The 19,875-nt window shown below is 32.3% G+C and overlaps 1 protein-coding gene across 1 annotated transcript; it reads right to left on the reverse strand.

Annotated features, from left to right (window-relative positions):
- Nucleotides 1-11,570: 11,570 nt before the first annotated feature.
- On the reverse strand, nucleotides 11,571-19,400 carry LOC133781625 (uncharacterized). The gene is made up of 9 exons (XM_062220678.1): nucleotides 18,717-19,400; nucleotides 18,112-18,264; nucleotides 17,840-17,992; nucleotides 16,450-16,515; nucleotides 16,191-16,256; nucleotides 15,453-15,551; nucleotides 13,266-13,445; nucleotides 12,485-12,867; nucleotides 11,571-12,394 (listed from the first exon to the last, which is right to left on the reverse strand). Exons 1-9 carry the CDS (start codon nucleotides 19,384-19,386, stop codon nucleotides 11,786-11,788), a joined length of 2,379 nt encoding a protein of 792 aa, XP_062076662.1. The 5' UTR covers nucleotides 19,387-19,400; the 3' UTR covers nucleotides 11,571-11,785.
- Between the last annotated feature and the right edge of the window lie 475 nt (nucleotides 19,401-19,875).

The raw sequence follows: 19,875 nt of genomic DNA on the forward strand, positions 1-19,875 counted from the left end.
ATGGAAGTAAGTGTAGGGCTGAATTTAGTTGTGCATGTGTATGTTGTTGCATTATTATTATTGTAATTTAGTCAATATTACATTATAAAATAAATTACAATAATAAATCAACACACACAAACACAACTAAATTCGGCTCTACACTTGTTTCCATTTTGAGAGATTTGCATCCCGCGTTTTGACAAATTAAGTCATACTCTAAAGAAAATTTTATGTGTTTTACATGTTAATCAGTTGATCGGTATAAACATAAAATAACAATATATTGATATATATGAAAATGCAAAATAATTTATACTTTATTTCCAAGAGCTCACAGTAGATAGATATTAAGCAACAAATTTATATTTCAAAGGAATATCTCAAATGAAAAAGTTGTTAAGTTCAGATGTGACCACTGGACCCCTGGATCATTATAACGTTTATGAACTTTATAGAACCTCTGTAACATTACATCCTAATTCAAACCACATAAATGAAAATATTAATGATCTTATCTATTTCTGCCACAACTCTGAATTATTTAAATTATACTCGATATTGATAAAACAAATGGAGCAAAAATAGATAGAGAACAATAAAAAAAAATTACCAAATCAAAAATAATAATAATTATACATTGAAATGGAAACATAATCACAAAGGAAAAACATAAAGAAAATCATAAATCTAAATAGAAAATTTTGAAATTATAAAATTAAATAAAAATCAAAACAACAATAAAAGTACCATGACCACTTCGACTTGCTCTGGACATTTTTTGTGAGTTTTGCGATTATATTAATCAATTTTTGCAAACGCACTGAGTCAAATGCACCTGTAAAAAAAAATGTTATTTTTTGTAGTGTACCTGATCACATTACACTTCAACCATCCAATATCACTGTACATCAATTCCTTCTTGCTGTCTCACTACAAATAAAGGTAACCTTTAGTGACAACTTTTTAGTCACAACATATATTTTGTGTGACTAAATGCCACTTTTAGTAACAACAAAAAATTACTTGTGACTAAAAAGTTTTACTTAATCACAAGTTGTCACTAATGTAGTTTTAGTCACGACCTATTATTTTTAGTGATAAAGTTTGTTGTGACTAAAAATACATTTAGTGACAATAAATTGTGATCTTTGTGACTAATACTTTTAGCCACGGACACGGACTTTTTAGTGATGACATAGGTATAATGATTTTTCCTTAGTCACAATTTTTTTGTTTTTAGTCACAAAATTTGTTGTGACTAAAACTAAGATTTTTCGTAGTGTCTCTTGGCCCAAAATCTAAAGTGACATTGCAAAAAACACAAGTATTAAAACCAGTTATTCATTTGTTTCTTGCTAAATCCTAAAACAAAATACCAATATATAAACACACGTATATATATACATATATATTGATAATATAGTGAGAGAAATACTCACACAGACACAATTACCTTTGTATTCCCAAACACTGCATAAGCAGAGTCCTGAAAATTGCCAAAATATAATCTTTATTTTATGAAATGACATGTGACATCAAACAATATAAAATACACAACCAAAAATAAATAAACATATTACATGTATTGGGACAAATCAAAAAGCACCCTCGTTAAAACTACACATAGGAAAGCACAAAGAGAATAGTAAAAATTTATTTATGGAACAAAATATTTTGCAAAGAATATAGCTTATAGGCAACTCTACACTCGTTAAAACTACACATTTATATTTTGTAAAATACAAATAGATATATATATATATATCAACTAATTAACATAAGTAACTAGTTAATAGATTAATATAATATCAAATAATAAAGTAATTAACATAAGTAACCAGTTAAATAACATATAAAATAAACTTTTATATTGATTACATAAAGATTTGAGCTTTTCATTATTTTGGTGTCCGTACTATGCAGTAGAAAGTGACCAAGATCCCATTTGGCGATTTGTGTTAAAACTCTAGAACCCATCACACATATATATATATATATTCTAATCAAAATAATAATAAACAACAAAACAGATACACATATTTATACGAAACAGATATACAAATATATAAACTAATTAACATTAAATAGTTCTAAAAGAATAACACTTGACAGATCGAATAATAACAGCGAACAAGTCTAAGCATATATGAAATGAATAACAGTAGCTATCATCTTTAAATTGGGGACGCATAGAAAATTAAAAAGGGCTTCATTAGCACGATTATATGTATCATTCATTTCATAAAAAAAATTATAAGAACTTATTCACTCGGTAAAAAGAAATCCACTAAGATTTGATCAGATTTTCACTTGGAAAAAAGATCTATTCATTCTTTTAAGGAAGAACACATGTGAATGAACTTACTTGAGCAAGGAGAGAGATTGGGCGGCTGAGAGAGAGAAAGAGACAAGGAGAGAGAGAGAGAGAGAGAGAGGTGCTTAGGTTTAGGGCCGGCTTAGGGTTTGGTTTGTTAGGTTAGACTTCTATTGAACTAATGAAACATATATATATAAGAAAAATTATTAGGTTTTGATTCTTTATTTAAAAAAAATATATTTATTCTAATTTTCTTTTAAAAAGAGTAGGAAACAAATTTATATATATAGCATTTCATATGTCAAATATATTTATTATTTTTTGGAAATAGAAGTTGGAGTTTAAGGAAATATTATTTGTAAGATATTTTTTTTGCTTTTGTACCTTTTTTCACATAGGGGTTACGACGAGAACTCTTGGCCTTCGGTGAATTAGAAGAAGCCCGCGCAAGGCCCATGTATGATAGTGATAACAATATATAACACTTGTTCAGATGAAAGATAGTGTTTCAAGGCCTTCGTTCTTTAATTTGGTAATCAATTTTTATGTTTTTATATATTGTTCTTCGGCCAAGGCTGGAAAGTGGCTGTTAGGGCCAACAATCTTATGGCCGGCCTCTCTTGTTCTCTGGCCGGGCTATTAGTCCCTTAGTCCTGAGTCACCAAAGGGACTCCAAAAGGTTGCTCGGACCAGATCAATATAGAGTGGAAACTGAGCTGCCGCAAAGAAAGATATTGGTATGAAAGTGAGAGTGTAAACTGGAAATGCAGCTACTTTGAGAGCATCTTGAAGAACAAAGAAGTGGCCAGCACAGAACGAAACAAGCATAGACACTATGGCCAAAATCAATGAGGTTAGTCCCATCAAAAGTTTCCTTGGTAGAACTTTATCAAAATCTTTCTCTGAAAACCGAGAAGTGAGGATGGCTAGGAACATAATTAACCAAGAAAGTGACGGAAAAGTGTAGAGTTTTCTATGAAGCCACGACAAACATATTAGGAAAATGTAATTTGCCTCGGTGGAAATTGATAAGAAAATTACAACTCTAGACAAAATATTACAAATAAATAATTATTTATTAAATAGTGTCTGAAAATACAAATAAACGATAGTATAATTAGAAAAAGAAAATGAAGAAATACAACTCTAAGCAAAATGATACAAATAAAACAAAAGTGTTTGAAACAAAAGAAATAAAATGATTACAACTCAAAAAAAATATAAGTGAATAGAACAAGAATAATGAGAAGAAAAAGTAAGAACAAGAACAAGAACAAAAAACAAGAAACTCTCACTCACACAACCAAAGTGAAGAGTGTTGGGGATCACCAACTTGAACAAGGTTTGAAACCTTTGTCCAAAAGCTTATTTCCCCCTAACTCAAGCACTAAGGGATCTCTCACAGATTATGGAAATGTTTTCTGGAATAATCAAGCATCTAGGTATTTTCTAGCCAAGTGCTCTAATTGATAGAAAAGTTGTGTCTTACAAGTGAGCAATAGGCTCCTATTTATAGAGTTTAAAGACACCGTTTGAATTTCAAATTCCACCAACCACATGGCTGTTACCATTGATTAATTGGATGTTTATCGTATGGACCGAGGAGTGCAAACGTGCCTTCCTCGACCTGAAAGCCCATTTAGCCGAACCACCCGTATTGTCCAAACCAACGGCATGAGAGCCTCTTTTTCTTTACCTAGTTGTTACGAAAGATGCAGCTAGTGTTGTATTGGTCCGAGAAGAAGAACAGTCTCAGAAGCCAGTCTATTACATCAGCAAGAGGCTTCTCGGAGCTGAGTCTCTGTATCCGTTGATGGAAAAGATGGCTTTCTGTCTCATTACGGCCTCCTGAAAGCTCAGGTCGTATTTCCAGTCCCACTTGACATAACCGATCAGCCTTTAAGGCAGGTTTTGCAAAACCCTGAAGCATCGGGATGTCTGTTGAAGTGGGCTATTGAGCTCAGCCAGTTTGAGATTTTGTACACACCGCGAATTGTAATAAAAAGCCAGGCCCTGGCTGATTTTGTGGTGGAATGCACAGGATTCCGAGAAGATCCTGTGGAAGATTCAGCCCAGGCCTCCTTAGTCCAGGCCTCATGGAAGGTCTTCGTAGATGGCTCATCTAACGAGAATGGCTCTGGGGCTCGAATCATCTTGATATCCCCAAAAAGACACCGATTCCACTCGGCGTTGAGATTCGAATTCAAAGCATCCAACAACGAGGCTGAATACGAAGCTTTACTGGCCGGGCTAAGGGTGGCCCAGGAGCTGAAGGCCAGCTCCGTTCAGTGTTACAGCGATTTCCAGCTCGTGGTAAACCAAGTGCTAGGTGAATACCAAGCACGGGGAACCAAGATGGATGTCGTATCATTTTCCTGTTGTTGGGTCGCAACATTTCCACCCTTTTCTTTGGCTGTCGTATCCAATGAAGATACACCGTATTGCCTTCTTATCAAATTTGCTACGTAGATGACTTGGCACAAACACGTAGCACACACAGCCAAACACTCAAAAGTGCCTTACTGTAGGTTTATAGCCCCATAGTTTCTCAAAGGGTGAGACGAACCCTAACTTTGCTTGAGGAAGTCTATTGATCACATGAGCTGCTGTTTTCATACCTTCTACCCAAAATCTCCCTAGAACATTGTTTGAATGTAGCATGCTTCGACATGTCTCTTCAAGATGGCGATTCTTCCTCTCTGCTACTCCATTCTGTTGTGGCGTATTTGCACATGTGAATTGATGGCGTATGCGGCGTTCTCGAAGATACTCAGAAAATTCATCTGAGGTATATTCGCCACCATTGTCTGTTCGGAGGCATTGGATTTTCTTGCCGACTTCTCCTTCCACTATTTCTTTGAATTCTTTAAATTTTGAAAAAGTTTCGGATTTTTCTTTCATAAAGAAAATCCACACATACCTTGAGAAGTCGTCAATGAATGTAACCATGTACTGCATGCCGCTTATTGATGATTGTTTGGCTCGCCCGAATACATCAGAATGAACTAGCTCCAATGGTGCTTTGGCTTTGAACTTTGAATCTTCATACGGTAATTGATGCGCCTTGCCGTATTGGCAGCCGGCACATATGGTCTCTATTCTGACCTCGAGTTGAGGAAGACCCTTCAACAAAGACTTCTTCATCATTACCTTGAGTTTGTGATAGCTGACATGTCCTAGCCTTGCATGCCATAAATTTGTTGTTTTGTTCTTTCGAGTCTTGTCTACATAAGCCGATTCTGCTGACATTACATAGACAGACTCTGAACGTTGTCCTCTCATCATTGGTGTTCCAGAGATTTCAAGATCTTGGTAGATCTTGACATCTTGAGGACCGAATACGACATGAGAAGTCATTTCCCACACAACCGACCTACCATGTTATTTAAAAAATTATTAAAGAGATACTCTACAATTTTTTAATAAGTTTTTTTATTTTAAATCACAAATACCATTAAATCAAATTATTTTCTCATTTATAAAAATTAAATTAATTTTTTTTAATTATTAATAATTTATTTATTTATATTTCAAAAATTACAATATATAATATTAATAACTATATATATTTTTAATACTTATTCCACACCCAAATAAATTATATATATGTATTGTTTAAATAAATTAATATATTTTAAAATTCCAATAATCCAAAAATAAATTAGAGTATCTTTAATAATATATTTTTATAATGACATGGTAGGTCTGTTCCCATACAACCGACCTACCATGTCACATGAGAAGTCATTTCCCACACAACCGACCTACCATGTTATTTAAAAAATTATTAAAGAGATACTCTACAATTGTTTAATAAGTTTTTTTTTTATTTTAAATCACAAATACCATTAAATCCAATTATTTTCTTATTTATAAAAATTAAATTATTTTTTTTAAATTATTAATAATTTATTTATTTATATTTCAAAAATTATAATATATAATATTAATAACTATATATTTTTAACACTTATTCCACACCCAAATAAATTATATATATATATGTATTGTTTAAATAAATTAATATATTTTAAAATTCCAATAATCCAAAAATAAATTAGAGTATCTTTAATAATATATTTTTATAATGACATGGTAGGTCTGTTCCCACATAACCGACCTACCATGTCACATGAGAAGTCATTTCCAACACAACCGACCTAAATAATTATTAAAGAGATATACTCTAAATTATTTTATAAAGTTTTTTTATTTTAAATTATAAATACTATTAAATTAAAATATTTTCTTGTTTATAAAAAATTAAATTAATTCATTTTAATTACAAATAATTTATTAATTTATTTATATTTAAAAAATTATAATATATGTAATATTAATAAGTATATTGTTTTATACTTATTTCATACTGAAATAATTATATATATATGTGTATTATTTAACTAAATTAATATATTTAAAATTCAAATAATGTAAAATTATACTTCAAAATATTATAATGTAATATTAATAAATATAAATTTCTTACATTTATTTCATACACTAATAGCTTACACATATATATTTATAGTTTAAATAAATTAATATATTTTAAAATTCTTATAATGTGACATGATAAGTCGGTTCACATAGTAGCGACCTACCATGCTATCAAGGTAGGTCGGTCCACATAGAACCGACTTATCATGTATGTCAAAGGTAAGCATGGGACGTCAGTTGCGCGCGAACCGACCTACCATGTCCACATGGTAAGTCGGTTTTGCATGAACCAACCTATTATGTCTTCTACAAGCATGGGAGGTCGGTTCGCGCGCAACTGACGTCCCATGCTTACCTTTGACATACACGATAAGTCAGTTATGTAAAAACCGATTTATGAATGTGTGTTAAGTTGGTTTAAGCAGAACCGACCTCTCATGGCTGATGGCTGATGTCCAAATTGTAGTAGTGTTATTACTATTGCAATATTTATTTATAAAATTAGAGTTAAATCATGCATGTTTTACTTTAGTGAAGTAGCTTCTGGGAAATTTGTTGTTGGCGGTGATATAAGGATGGAATTATGTATGTTGATTTTGTGTTTGTTTGTGTTGAATTTATATATAATTATAAAATTGGGATATGCTACAAAAACAAAGAAAACTCTGCCAATTTTTTTATAGATTTTATTAATTGTTTTCATTTTTCAATTTGCACACTATGTCGATATATTCTGTGTGTTATTTACAGGTTTTAAAATTTTTGGAGATGTTAAAATACAGTTGTTATGCTGCCGAAATTTTGTTAGACTTAGGGAAATTTAATAATTAAACTTCAATTATGTTGATGTCCTAGAAAAAAGAACTAGGAGTGGAAGATGTAGATGGATATGAAATTTGAAAAAGAGCGGGAGAAACAAAGAAGACTCTTGTCGAAGATAATTTGGACAAAAAAATTGAAGAAAGAGCTGTAAGTGTTTTAAAGCAAAGTAGGAAATGTTTTTTAAGTGTTGTTCCAAGTTTCTAATTTAATCTATCATTTGTTTGTTTCGAACGGGGTCAACCTTTTCTGACTAGTCTACCAAAACATCCCGAGATTCCAAATAATATAAAAATTGTGCAACCTAAAGTAACTAACTACAACTTCAATTATTTTGAAAATCTATAATTGAATTTTACTAATATTCTTTATATTAAGTATTTTTATTATGTGACATTTGAATGATATATTTGGATATTATGTGATGAGGATGTTGAAGGATTACATTGAACATCCATGACCTGGACGTTACTTGAAGAAAGAGGTATGTATATATATTTATTTAATTAATTATTAATTATTTTTTTTTTAAATACAAAAACCAATGATGACTCGGCATAAGAGATATTGAATATATACAAAATCTTTTATGGGGAGACGTTGTAGATACCCTACGATGACTCCGAGGGGGAGACTTTATAGACATTCAACCTCTCCCCCAGGGAGTCATCATACGATGTACAGTCTACACCCTATGATGACTCTCAGGGGGAGACGTTAAATGTCTACAAAGTCTCCCCCAGGGAGTCATCGTAGGGTACCTTTAGATGCAACAACTTCTCCCTTAGAGGGAGACATTAAATGTCTACAATGTCTTTCCCATATAGCCATTAAATTTTTATTTTGTTGTAGTAAGACCTCAGCTAGTCTCCATTGCACAATAGCAAACTACACCAAAAGCATCAGCAAAATAGACCATAAATCAACCATATTAATCTATTCAACCTGGTTGCAAAATTCACCAAAATCCAGTCACAAAATACACCAAAAACTAGTAGGAAAATACAAGTAATAGCCATTAAAGAAACATCAAAATATACCATAAATACACCTAAATCCAGTCACAAAATACAACAAAGTGTCACAAAATACGCCAAAAACCGGTAGTGAAACACAAGTAGAAAGCCATTAAAGGATAAGCAAAATACACTAAAGATGATATTCATTATTATTCTCAGCTCAAAATCAGATGTGAACATATCCAACATACACTACAAGAAAGTCTAAAATTAGAGGCAGACTTAGTCCGTCGGTAATATACGGGTTATTATCGGCGGACTACTGGGTCCGTCGCTAATAATGTGGAAATTGATAAAAAAATAATTTTTTTATTAGCGGTAGACTTACCAATTATTAGCGGCGGGTAGTCCGCTGCTAATACAATGCCCGGGAAACGAAAGGGTATTAAGTTTCAAAATTATTAGCGGCGGGTATTTTCCCTTAGTAGAGGCAGACTATCCACCGCTAATATTATTAGCGGCGGGTAAATATCTGTTGGTAATAAGACTATTACCGGCGGAATATTTTAAAAGCGGCGGGTAAATATCCGCCGATAATTAGACTATTACCGGCGGGATATATTAATAGTGGCGGGTCCCCGCCTCTAATAATCTTACATATTGAAAAATTTGCACATCGTTTCGTCTGTCCCTCTCATTTCTCTTCTCTCCCTCTCTCAGACGCACTCTTCTCTCAGTCCTCCCCTTTGTCTGAGCACCTCCACCACTCTTCTGTCCGAGTGCCACCACCGCCCCTCTGTCTGAGACCTCCCTCTCTCTCTCTGACTTTCACTTGTACTGTTGGGCTACGAGGAAGGAACAGGTACGAGGCTCCAACACAAGTACTCTCTTTCATTCTCGCTCTCTTTGTCACTCTTTGTGTCTTGCTGGTGGCGGCACCCTCTGGAGCCAATGTGGTGGCCTTTGGTGTCGACAAATTTAAGGGCCTCTGGGTGTGCATTGGCCCATGGTTGGGATCGACGCGTGTGACGACGATACACATGGTAAGTCTCTCTTTATATCTCTCTTTCACACACACTCTACCTATCTCTCTCTAACTGGTTTTTCTAATATTTAGGTGGTGGTGGTTCATAGTGGGGCTATGAGGTTCGTGGGTTCGACAATGGCAGAGAGTTTGGCCACTGATGGGGTTTGAACACGGCATAGATTTCATGACAATTTTCAGATTTTTGATGTTCTTAAGTTTGTTATGTTGTTTTATGAATTTTTTTTTATGGTATATGTTTCAGATTTCACATATTTCAGATTTATGATGTTCTTAAGTATATTGTGTTGTTTAATAAATTATTTTAATGGGATTTGTTTCTGGATTTCATATTTTTAAATTTTTTTTTTTTGTGTTTTTATAAGTTGTTTCCAATTTTAATGGTGTCATTATTTTAGTTTTTTGTTCCTTAAATTATGTTTATTTATTAGCGACAAATTTCTAGGGGCGGGATTGCTAGTATTAAATAAGTCAAACGAGATTGACTATTCTTTTATACTGGCGGATTCCCGCCCCTATTAATCCACCGGTATTAATAGAATACCGCGGGGTGTCATTCCACCAGTAATACCCCTAATCACTGACCAAGTATTACCGGCGGACCCCCGCCGGTAATATGTATTATTATTACCGGCGGAAGCCTCCGCCTCTAATACTCCTTTCTATTGTAGTGATAATCAAATCAAATATATTTTTAACATAAAAAAATCAAGAAATAAAATAAATACATGTTGCCGCCGTGAGCTACAATGTCGCCGCCGTTAAGTTGAGAACCCCACCAGCCAGCCCCATCGTCGCCCACCAGCCAACATCCAGCCAACCCCGAGCTCATCCCAGCTGTCGTCCCTGCCGAGCCCCTCCCTACACCGCCAACCCAGACCCAACCGAACCTCTCCCTGCGCCATCGACCCCCAACTAGCCCCGAGCCCAGCCCAGCCGTATAGGGTGAGGGTTCGAAACTTGGTAACACCATATATATTATTTTTTTAAAAAAATCAAAATTGTAAAGATAAGATTAGAACCCTGGACCTACATTAAGTTAAATAGGTAGAAAACCACCACACCAAACTATATTTGATGATATATAAGTACTATTCAAAATTTTATTATTATTACAAAAAATTATGTAACTCCAAGAGGTGTTTATTAAAAAAACAAAATAAGACTTTTAGGATACGCATCAGTTTTTAGGACTCGCAATTCGAGTCTTAAAAAGACTAAGAGGTGTATATTAAAAAAAACAAATCAAACTTTTAGGACACGCATAAGTTTTTAGGACTCACTCCGCGAGCCCTATAGAAATTATTGCGAGTCCTAAAAGGGCCGGGAGTTGTTTTTAGGACTCGCATCTAGGTGAGTGCCCTAAAAAGTGTCCTAAAAGGTTGTTTTTGTAGTAGTGATCCTGCTAGCAATGAGACAGTTGATTAGGTTTGAAATACCCCATAATTAGACAAGGTTCCAAGAAACTACTATATCTCGGGGTGAGATCAACGATGATCGACACCGAATTTAGAATTTTATTCAGCCACTTTTTTCAGGGGTTTTCTGGGAAATTCTCCACTAAAAGTACTTTTGTTATCGCATTTCATGAAATTCTCCACTAAAAGTACTTTTGCTAGGGAGTTTCGTGAAATGCGCTAGCAAAAGTTTGCTGGATTAGAAAAGCCTCAGCAACGGATATAACTTTCGCCAGCACGTTTAATGAAACTCGCCGAAAAAAGTTGAGCTTTGCTGGCAACACTCCCAAAATCGTCAGTAAAAGACAATTTTCTTGTAGTGATTTTTATGTTTTTATAATCCTTTTGATTCTTGGGTAACTACAATTATTATATATTATCCTTCGGCCAAGGATGGAAGGTTGATGTGTGACCATATAATGCAGGGCTATTAAGGCCGATAATCTTATGGCCGACCTCTTTTGTTCTCTGAGCAATTTCTGGATTAGAAATTACAACAGGGTAATCAATGTCTTTACTTTTGGTGAATGAAATATATCCTTTTACTCAGAAAAAAAAAAGTATTATTATTATTATGCCATACACATACATGATATTATAAGAATATATAGCATGTGGGTATATATTCTAACATTCACAAAGTAAGTTAACAGTACTTTATATCATCTGCCTAAATTCTATCTATATTACTCTTAGTTTCTCTAGCTTCAAAAAAAAATTAATAAATAAAATTACACAAAGCATTTTTCTTCTAACTAATATGCATTCAATGAAAATAATTTTCCTGGCCACCAAAGGGACTCCAAAAGGTGGCTCGCACCAGATCAATATAGAGTGGAAACTGAGCTGCCGCAAAGAAAGATATTGGTATGAAAGTGAGAGTGTAAACTGGAAATGCAGCTACTTTGAGAGCATCTTGAAGAACAAAGAAGTGGCCAGCACAGAACGAAACAAGCATAGAGACTATGGCCAAAAACAATGAGGTTAGTCCCATCAAAAGTTTCCATGGTAGAACTTTATCAAAATCTTTCTCCGAAAACCGAGAAGTGAGGATGGCGAGGAACATCACCAAGGAAGTGACTGAAAAGCATAGAGCTATCAATGAAGCCACGGCAAACACATGAAATGCCGGCTGCTTTGCCAACATTGGTTTCCCGTTTTGGTCGCTGGTGCCGCCGGGTAGAGATGTCGATGTGGCGAAAGCGACGGTGGCGATGAGGGCGGCGACGAGGGAGCAAGACTCTGCAGTTTTTCTCATCCATTCACTACCTGTCTGGACAAGACTCTTGTGGTCCCTTGTGAAGATGGCTTCTGGAGTTTCTCCCTTGTTGTTGTACCCAACAAAAAAGTCCTCCGGCATTGAATTCTTTACAAACTGCATTTAGAAAAATAAATACATTTCAACAAGTTCAACTGACTGTTTTTCAATTATTTAATTAGTAAATATTAACTTATATGTAAGTACCATGTTCCATTTAATTTCCCACTGCATCTGCAAAGCATCACCAGGAATAGGCCAGCGATGTAGATTTCCATGATCATTATTTGCTGCGGCAACATGCAATGCACCATTCCCATTGTTATCAACTCTGCGAAAGATACTCTCGTTTTTGGAAAATTTCTGGAGCAAGAACTTGTACAATTTTACTTTCTTATTCTCCAAAGCCAACAACACTATATTCTTCCCATCCTCGTTCGAGTCATAGATGGCCATTGGAAATCTTTTTAGGATTATCTCTACCATTTCTGTGATACCATTTCGTGCTGCAATTAATATGGGTGTTTCTCTCTTTCTGATTACGACTTCACTAGTACTACTCTTTTGATCATTTGGGCTTTCTTCCTTCGCTGCAAGCAATATAATATAAGCATTAAAATCTGTCTACTATTTTCACACGTGTAGAATTAGTTCTCACTCAAAAGAAGGTACCAAATAGTCTTTTCTATTTGGAAGTTTTGGATTTTATTAGAGAACTCTATTGCTGCAAATTCATGAGTTTTAGATTATTATCAAGAATAGCCCCTGGTTTTTTTCCGTTAGAGAAATGGTATGAGGAATTTGAACTTCTCATGGAAACTTAATTTACGGGAAGAGGATTATTAGTAAGAATGAAGATTTTTCTTTGGAAGAGGATTATTAAAGAATTAGGCATATATAGTTGGAAGAAAAAAAATATTTATAAATAACACACCTATAAAAGTTGAGAAATTTATATTTACTATAATAGAATTAGATATATACTTACCCTGATCAAATGCCAAATTTAGTTCTTCATAATACTTCTTATTTTGTACGTCAAAATATGGCATCTCCCCAGCATCTTCGAAGTCATACAAAATATTATGTTTTAAAAGTTCGTTCAATACTTGAACAGACCATTGATGCTTCTCTTTTAGTTTCCGTATACCAATTATCCATCCATGTCCTTCCAAACAAAAATGAAATATATCAACGCATAAAATGCTTAAAAATAAGCTAATTAAACAATCGAAACATAGTTTTCATAGTTGATGAATATATTCTAAATAAAGAGTACAATATATATATATATAGTTCTAAATAAATATAAAAGAATATATAATTAAAATTCATTATATATGAAGTAGAAGTGAGCATAAAATCTGAAAAATCGAAAAAACTGAGTACACCGACCTTCTGAATACCGAAAAAACCAAAAACAATTAAACCGAACATTGAAAAAACTATTAACGGCATAAACTGCCACTATTCGGTCGGTTTAAAAAAATCAGTCTGGACCAACCAGTTTGAACCGAAACCGACCAAAATTATAAAAATATGTAGGCTATGTTATGCTTATGGATTTTTAATTATGTTTTCAAACTTTTAAATTTGTGAATATAACTATGTTCTATGTATTTATGTTTTAAAAAAGCATAAAAATGGATTCCAAAAATCCAAAAAAAAATTTGTTTTTTTTTAACTAAAAATTTCTAAAAATTTATGGGAAATTTTTTTAAAAAAAATGAACTTCGATTAAACCGACTAAATCACGGTCCAAAATGGTCGGATTTTTTCTTTGATTGGTTTGGCCAGTCAGATTTTGGATCAAATCAATCTGGACCGAAAACTGAATTCTGTATTTAATAATATGAAAAAATAACCCAAACCGACCAATGCTTAGCCTTAATATGAAATATACGCGTGGACATGCACAAAGCTTGTGATAAGTAGTTACACATTTAAGATTGTCTACCTAAGATAAGTCCCTGTGCTAAACATTAATAATTTTATGTTTACTTAACCATTTTGTTTTAGACAAGGTTAATAATATTTTCTTTAAAGATTAAAATATATCTCTTCAAAATATTACTATTAACACATGATTGAACTCATCACCTTATATATATATATATTGAAGACGCATATACTATTTTATCATAACTTTATTTTTTTATTTTCAATGTTTAGAGGTGAGAGTGATTTTTTTATGCAGAGGAATAGAACCTCTGTCTTCTTTATATACACTAGTATACCCAACCACCTGAGCTAATCCCAAGTAACATGAGAATGGTTTCTTACTTCTAACATTATTGTTTTGGTATAAATTTGTTTTACACTCTCTCTTCACCCAAAAAAATCAAACTCACTCCTCCTCAATTAATGATCTCATCCATCTATCTATGCCTATAATTGGAACGCATGAAAAACGATGATGATTTTATTTTATTATTGTTAATTGAGTAGAGATAATTAAAGATAAATAACCCTAATTATAAAAGTATTAATACAATGGACTTACCTTGGAAACCCATGCAATAGAGGACTCTTTTCTCATACGTTACATACATGTACATACATATATATAATATATATGAAGCGACTACAACACATTTACTTTTTTTGACAATACTGGTTGACAATACTGGTGCATTATTTTTCTATTTTCTACATGTAGATAGATATAATCCAAAAATAAAATTTATATGACGGTGTATATTGCAACTATCTAAAACATCGTACAAAATTTTTAAGAAATTCTGAAAAAATTATGGTATCAAAAACAGGGTTCAAACATCTTGTTGCAAGCATGCTTATTATTTTGTATACGCGTGTAAAAGTCAGCAGTTTAAACATTGTTTTTGGTACGGTAAATTATTTGGAATTTCTTGAAATTTTGCAAAGTGTCTTAAATTATTATAATGTACAGTGTCATATAAAAAATTGAAAAAAATACTATCGAGGTGTAGAAAACATCGATACAGCCAGTTTATGTTTCCAGAAACTGGCTGCACCGATGTTTTCAGAAAAGTAGATGTATTATAGTCGCTCTTTTATATATATATACGTGATAATGTTAGGATCGTTTGATAATATAAGATATATAAATATATATATATTTATATATAAACATGTATGTATATATTTATATTCCATATTCGTATAAAAATATATTTTACTTAATAGGACATACCTAGTCCCGTGAAAGCTAGTAGGCTCCTATGTATAAGCTTGAGAAAATTATAGATGATGACATAATTTGGTGGAACCATTTCGGGTACTGATTTGTTTCCTGCACATGATTGATGAATGATGATTTGATCATAAATAAAAATATTCTAAAATAAGAATTATAATATATGATGATCCATTTATAATAGTGAACGACAAGAATCAGTATAACACTACAAATAAATATATCTTTTAGTGACAACCTTTTAGTCACAACATATGTTTTGTGTAACTAAATGTCACTTTTAGTCACAACAAAAAATTATTTGTGACTAAAAAGTCATACTTAATTACAAGTTGTCACTAATGTAGTTTTTGTCATAACCTATTATTTTTAGTGATAAACTTTGTTGTGACTAAAAATACATTTAGTGGCAACAAATTTTGATTTTTGTGACTAATACTTTTAGCCATGGACTTTTTAGTGATGACATAAGTAAGATGGATTTTCTTTAGTCACAAATTTTTTACTTGTAGTCACAAATTTTATTGTGACTAAAACTAAGATTTTTTGTAGTGTAACAATACTAATATAGTACTAATCATATAATTTATGTCATAAAATAATGATTTTGTAACTAATATATAAAAGTAAACAAAACATCCTCATTTGATTTTACTCATATATACTTTTTAGAGAATTTTATTTTTTCAAAAAACAGAAGGAAAATAAAATATAAAAGAATGATCTCCTCCTCACCTTGGTTTCCTCTATAAGTTTGATTCTCTATATCAGTTCCAGCTGCCGTACTATTTCTCGGACTATCTGTAATAAATATAGTAATTAACTTAGCTAATTATTTTTTGTATATCAATTAATTAATAATTTGATAAACTTTTATGTACCTACATATATACGAATTTATTGTGATGTTAATATTTATATCCTTGTTAATTAACTTAAAATTTAACAGTCAGTATTATCGATATTTATAAAAGTATAGAAAAATTTTGCCCACCTTTGTCTCCCACATTAGGGTTGTTTGTAGTAGTTTCTTCTTCAAAGCTAAATCTAGAAGTAGTCACTGCAAATGGAACATAACTATTAATTAGCAGAATACCAATTGAATGTGTAAATATATAATCAAGTAGCTACCAAAAAAAAGTAGTACATAAATAGTCTATTTAAAAAAATTAAAAGAGAGAGAGAATAATGATAACGGAGGCCATATATAGAGTACTTTGAACTTTTCTTCGTCTTCTTTTTAGAACCGTCAAATAATGCATTTGGATAAATTAAAGCCTAGCTAATCGACAAAATGAAATGAAATATAATAATATATATAAAAAGATAGACCTCTCTCTCTATATATTACAAAAGATTATATATAGAGAAGTTTTCCCGGGCATATTGATACATTTCCAATGGCGAGAGGAAAGTATTTTGAGCGCAAATATTTTGTTATGTTCGGATATATTTTAGTTATTTAGAGTATTTTATAAATTTTTGAGAAATTTTAAATATAAAATATAAAAAACAACACGTGACTGTCTTTTTATGCATATGAAAATTAATATGTTTAAATTTTATTTTCGGTACTATAAATTATTAATAATTTTTTAAAAATTTGCAAATGCATGCTCTAAGTAATTATAATATATACGATCGGAAAAAAAATTCACTAAAAATACTTTTCTAGCCATAAACATCAATGGGTTTCACCATAGTGCCTTTTGGGGGTGCACCAATATATATGCTGCACTTTTATAGGCTTAATTTATATATGCTAAGAACGATCCCTTCGACAGTCTTTATAAAGAGGCTACAATTACTTTTATAGACTTCAATTGTATGCTAGGATTCACTTTATAATAAAGACATGACCAATTAAGTGAATAATATTAATTTATCTTTTCCTAGATACAGATTAGAGTAGACGAGACACATAATTTGAAAAAAAAATATTTGCAAAATGTTGATTGAGTTATATATATATATATATATATATATCTATAGTAGTAAAATATTTCTTTTTGAAGAATGTAGGGAAAATGTGGTTAAATGACTTTGTATTTTATGTAGTATGGGGTTCTGAAAAAACGTTGTAAATAGATTGCTTTATTAAAACATTTAACATTCTGCTCATTTTTAGAAATTAATAAAAAATAATAATAAATTTACAATACACATTATACCTTATCTTTTCGGATACATTTCTTTTTTAAAAAAAAAAAAGTATAATTGTAGTTATAATGTCTGAAAAACTCAGAATTTTTGCCGTTTGAAAAAGCTGAGATTGAGTAGTCATCTTTATAATTAATTAATTTAATTAAAGGCTTGTAAAATGATAATAATAAGATATTTACATAGCTAATTAAGTAATTAATTATGGCATAGTTTAGACATACCAATTACAACGAACTTCCATAGATAAGCAAAGATTCTGACCAAAGTGAAGTAGTTTGGTGGATACTTCTTCTGTTCTTGTTCACCATCGTCAGAGCTTCTTAATGAAGTTTCACTAGGTTCTACATTTGTCGTCAGCTTTTCCACATATATAACTTAGAAACCAAAAACTCAGAAAAATTAGTTTTTGATCATGATGATAATGATAATGGTGATCTGGCTTATGATTATATTTTATTATAATCATCAATAATTTTATAATAATAATACATACATTTATAAATGATTGCTCTCCATAAATCCAACTTGTTGATAGAACTTCTAAATGCACAAGGCTTATCAGCTAAAATATGGAGAGGGGCTTGTCCTGCGCCATTGACAGACTTTGCTAAATCTTCATTCAATGATATTATCTGAAAAGCCAAATCTATCCAATAAAAACAAATAAAGCCATGTTAAAAAAATTCACTATATATATATAAATTATGTTATTAATAATAACACAATTGTAATTACTATGTTCTTAATTAAATTACCACCTATACATAAAAAAGAATTAAAGTTATAGACAGATCAGGCTTGTGCTTAGAACCCCTTATGAAAAAGGATCCAAAGTATATAAGAACACCATTTTCTTTTATACAAATGGCCCCCAAATCTTATAAAAAATACTATTTTGTGTATAAATATTATAAAAATATCTAATTCTTTACAAATGCCTCAAAGTTTATAAAAAATGATATAGGACCGACCCTGTTTATAGTAATTAAAATAAAATTTTGACTATTTATCCAAAATGTAATCATCATGAATAGTCAGAATATATCAACTTGATTTATTGTCAAAATTGTACCATTGATACCCTAGCTAGCTACTTACCGAAGAACTCGCCATCTATGGCACAATGCAGAACAGTATCACCATTATGCCTTCTACAACATCTAACTGCCCATTTTGAACTTCCAGCTTTATTAGTCAAGACTGAGTTAAGGTAAAGGAAAGCATCCTTCTTGCCATGGAGAGCAGCCAAGAAGAGTGGAGTTTCGCCCATGTTATTCTCAATCTCAATCAACGATGCCGCCAGCTTAACATCAGAAGAGGCTGCTGTGATAATGGCCCTGCACATACGGACGTTTCCTATAAGAGCAGCCAGATGAAGAGCCGTATCTCCCTTCTGGTTTTTGATTTCAAGAGGTTTGGAGTACATTACAAGTTTCTCTCCTGTTTCGACCATCGTATATTCATCTTCAACCGGTGTTAACAAAATCTCACTCTTCTCAACGATATGGTTTGGGTTGGTTGGTTCAGTCTTCTCTTGCACAACCTTGATCCGATTCACTAGCTTTTCAACAATGTCTTCATTGCCATCGGCCACGGCCACATGCAAGGCTGTGTAGCCGGACCTGCTGATCTTGGTCATGTGAGTCATAGGCTCCCTCTCGTATAAGCTTACCACTTCTCCCCAGCTACGTTGCATGGCACCTCTTATTTCACCAACCATCTCCTGCTTCAACTTAGCTATCTTCTGTGCAATGTCGTCTTCTGCCATTTTTGTCTTATGGAGTAGTAATTTCATATTGATATTGTTGTCTACAATTTTTAAATGTTTTCATGTAGCTGAGAGAATTTGTGCCCGCGATTGCGTAAGTTCAAAGTATGTCAACATAAAAGTATGAGAATTGCTAAAGGCACCACTCGTGTCCAACAACACAAGAAAGAGGCAGTATATCGTTATTGGTGCAATCTAATATCAGATCTCACTTATTTGAATTTAATTATAATAAGTATTATGAAATATCATTAATAAATCATAGGGTGACACTTATGTATTGCGTAAGTTCAAAGTATATTAACATAAAAGTATGAGAACGAGGTTCTCAATACCACAAGGAGGTGATATATTGGTGCAATTTAATATCGGATCCACTTATTTGAATTTCATAAGTATTATGGGGTATTCCTAATTAATCATAGGGTGTCACTTCATGTGGTGTTGGATACCTCATTGTATCAAATAGCAACACTCTAAAAGTATAGC

The sequence above is a fragment of the Humulus lupulus genome, chromosome 6 (assembly GCF_963169125.1).
Source record: "Humulus lupulus chromosome 6, drHumLupu1.1, whole genome shotgun sequence".
Taxonomy (NCBI): domain Eukaryota; kingdom Viridiplantae; phylum Streptophyta; class Magnoliopsida; order Rosales; family Cannabaceae; genus Humulus; species Humulus lupulus.

Bases quoted from the DNA above. Each gene is read 5' to 3' on its own strand.
- LOC133781625 (XM_062220678.1), bottom strand. From the start codon at position 19,386: ATGGCAGAAGACGACATTGCACAGAAGATAGCTAAGTTGAAGCAGGAG. The intron at 17,993-18,111 runs GTATGTATTATT...TTGGTTTCTAAG, and splicing joins GAGAGCAATCATTTATAAAT to TTATATATGTGGAAAAGCTG. The intron at 12,868-13,265 runs GTAAGTATATAT...TATTGCTTGCAG, and splicing joins AAATTTGGCATTTGATCAGG to CGAAGGAAGAAAGCCCAAAT.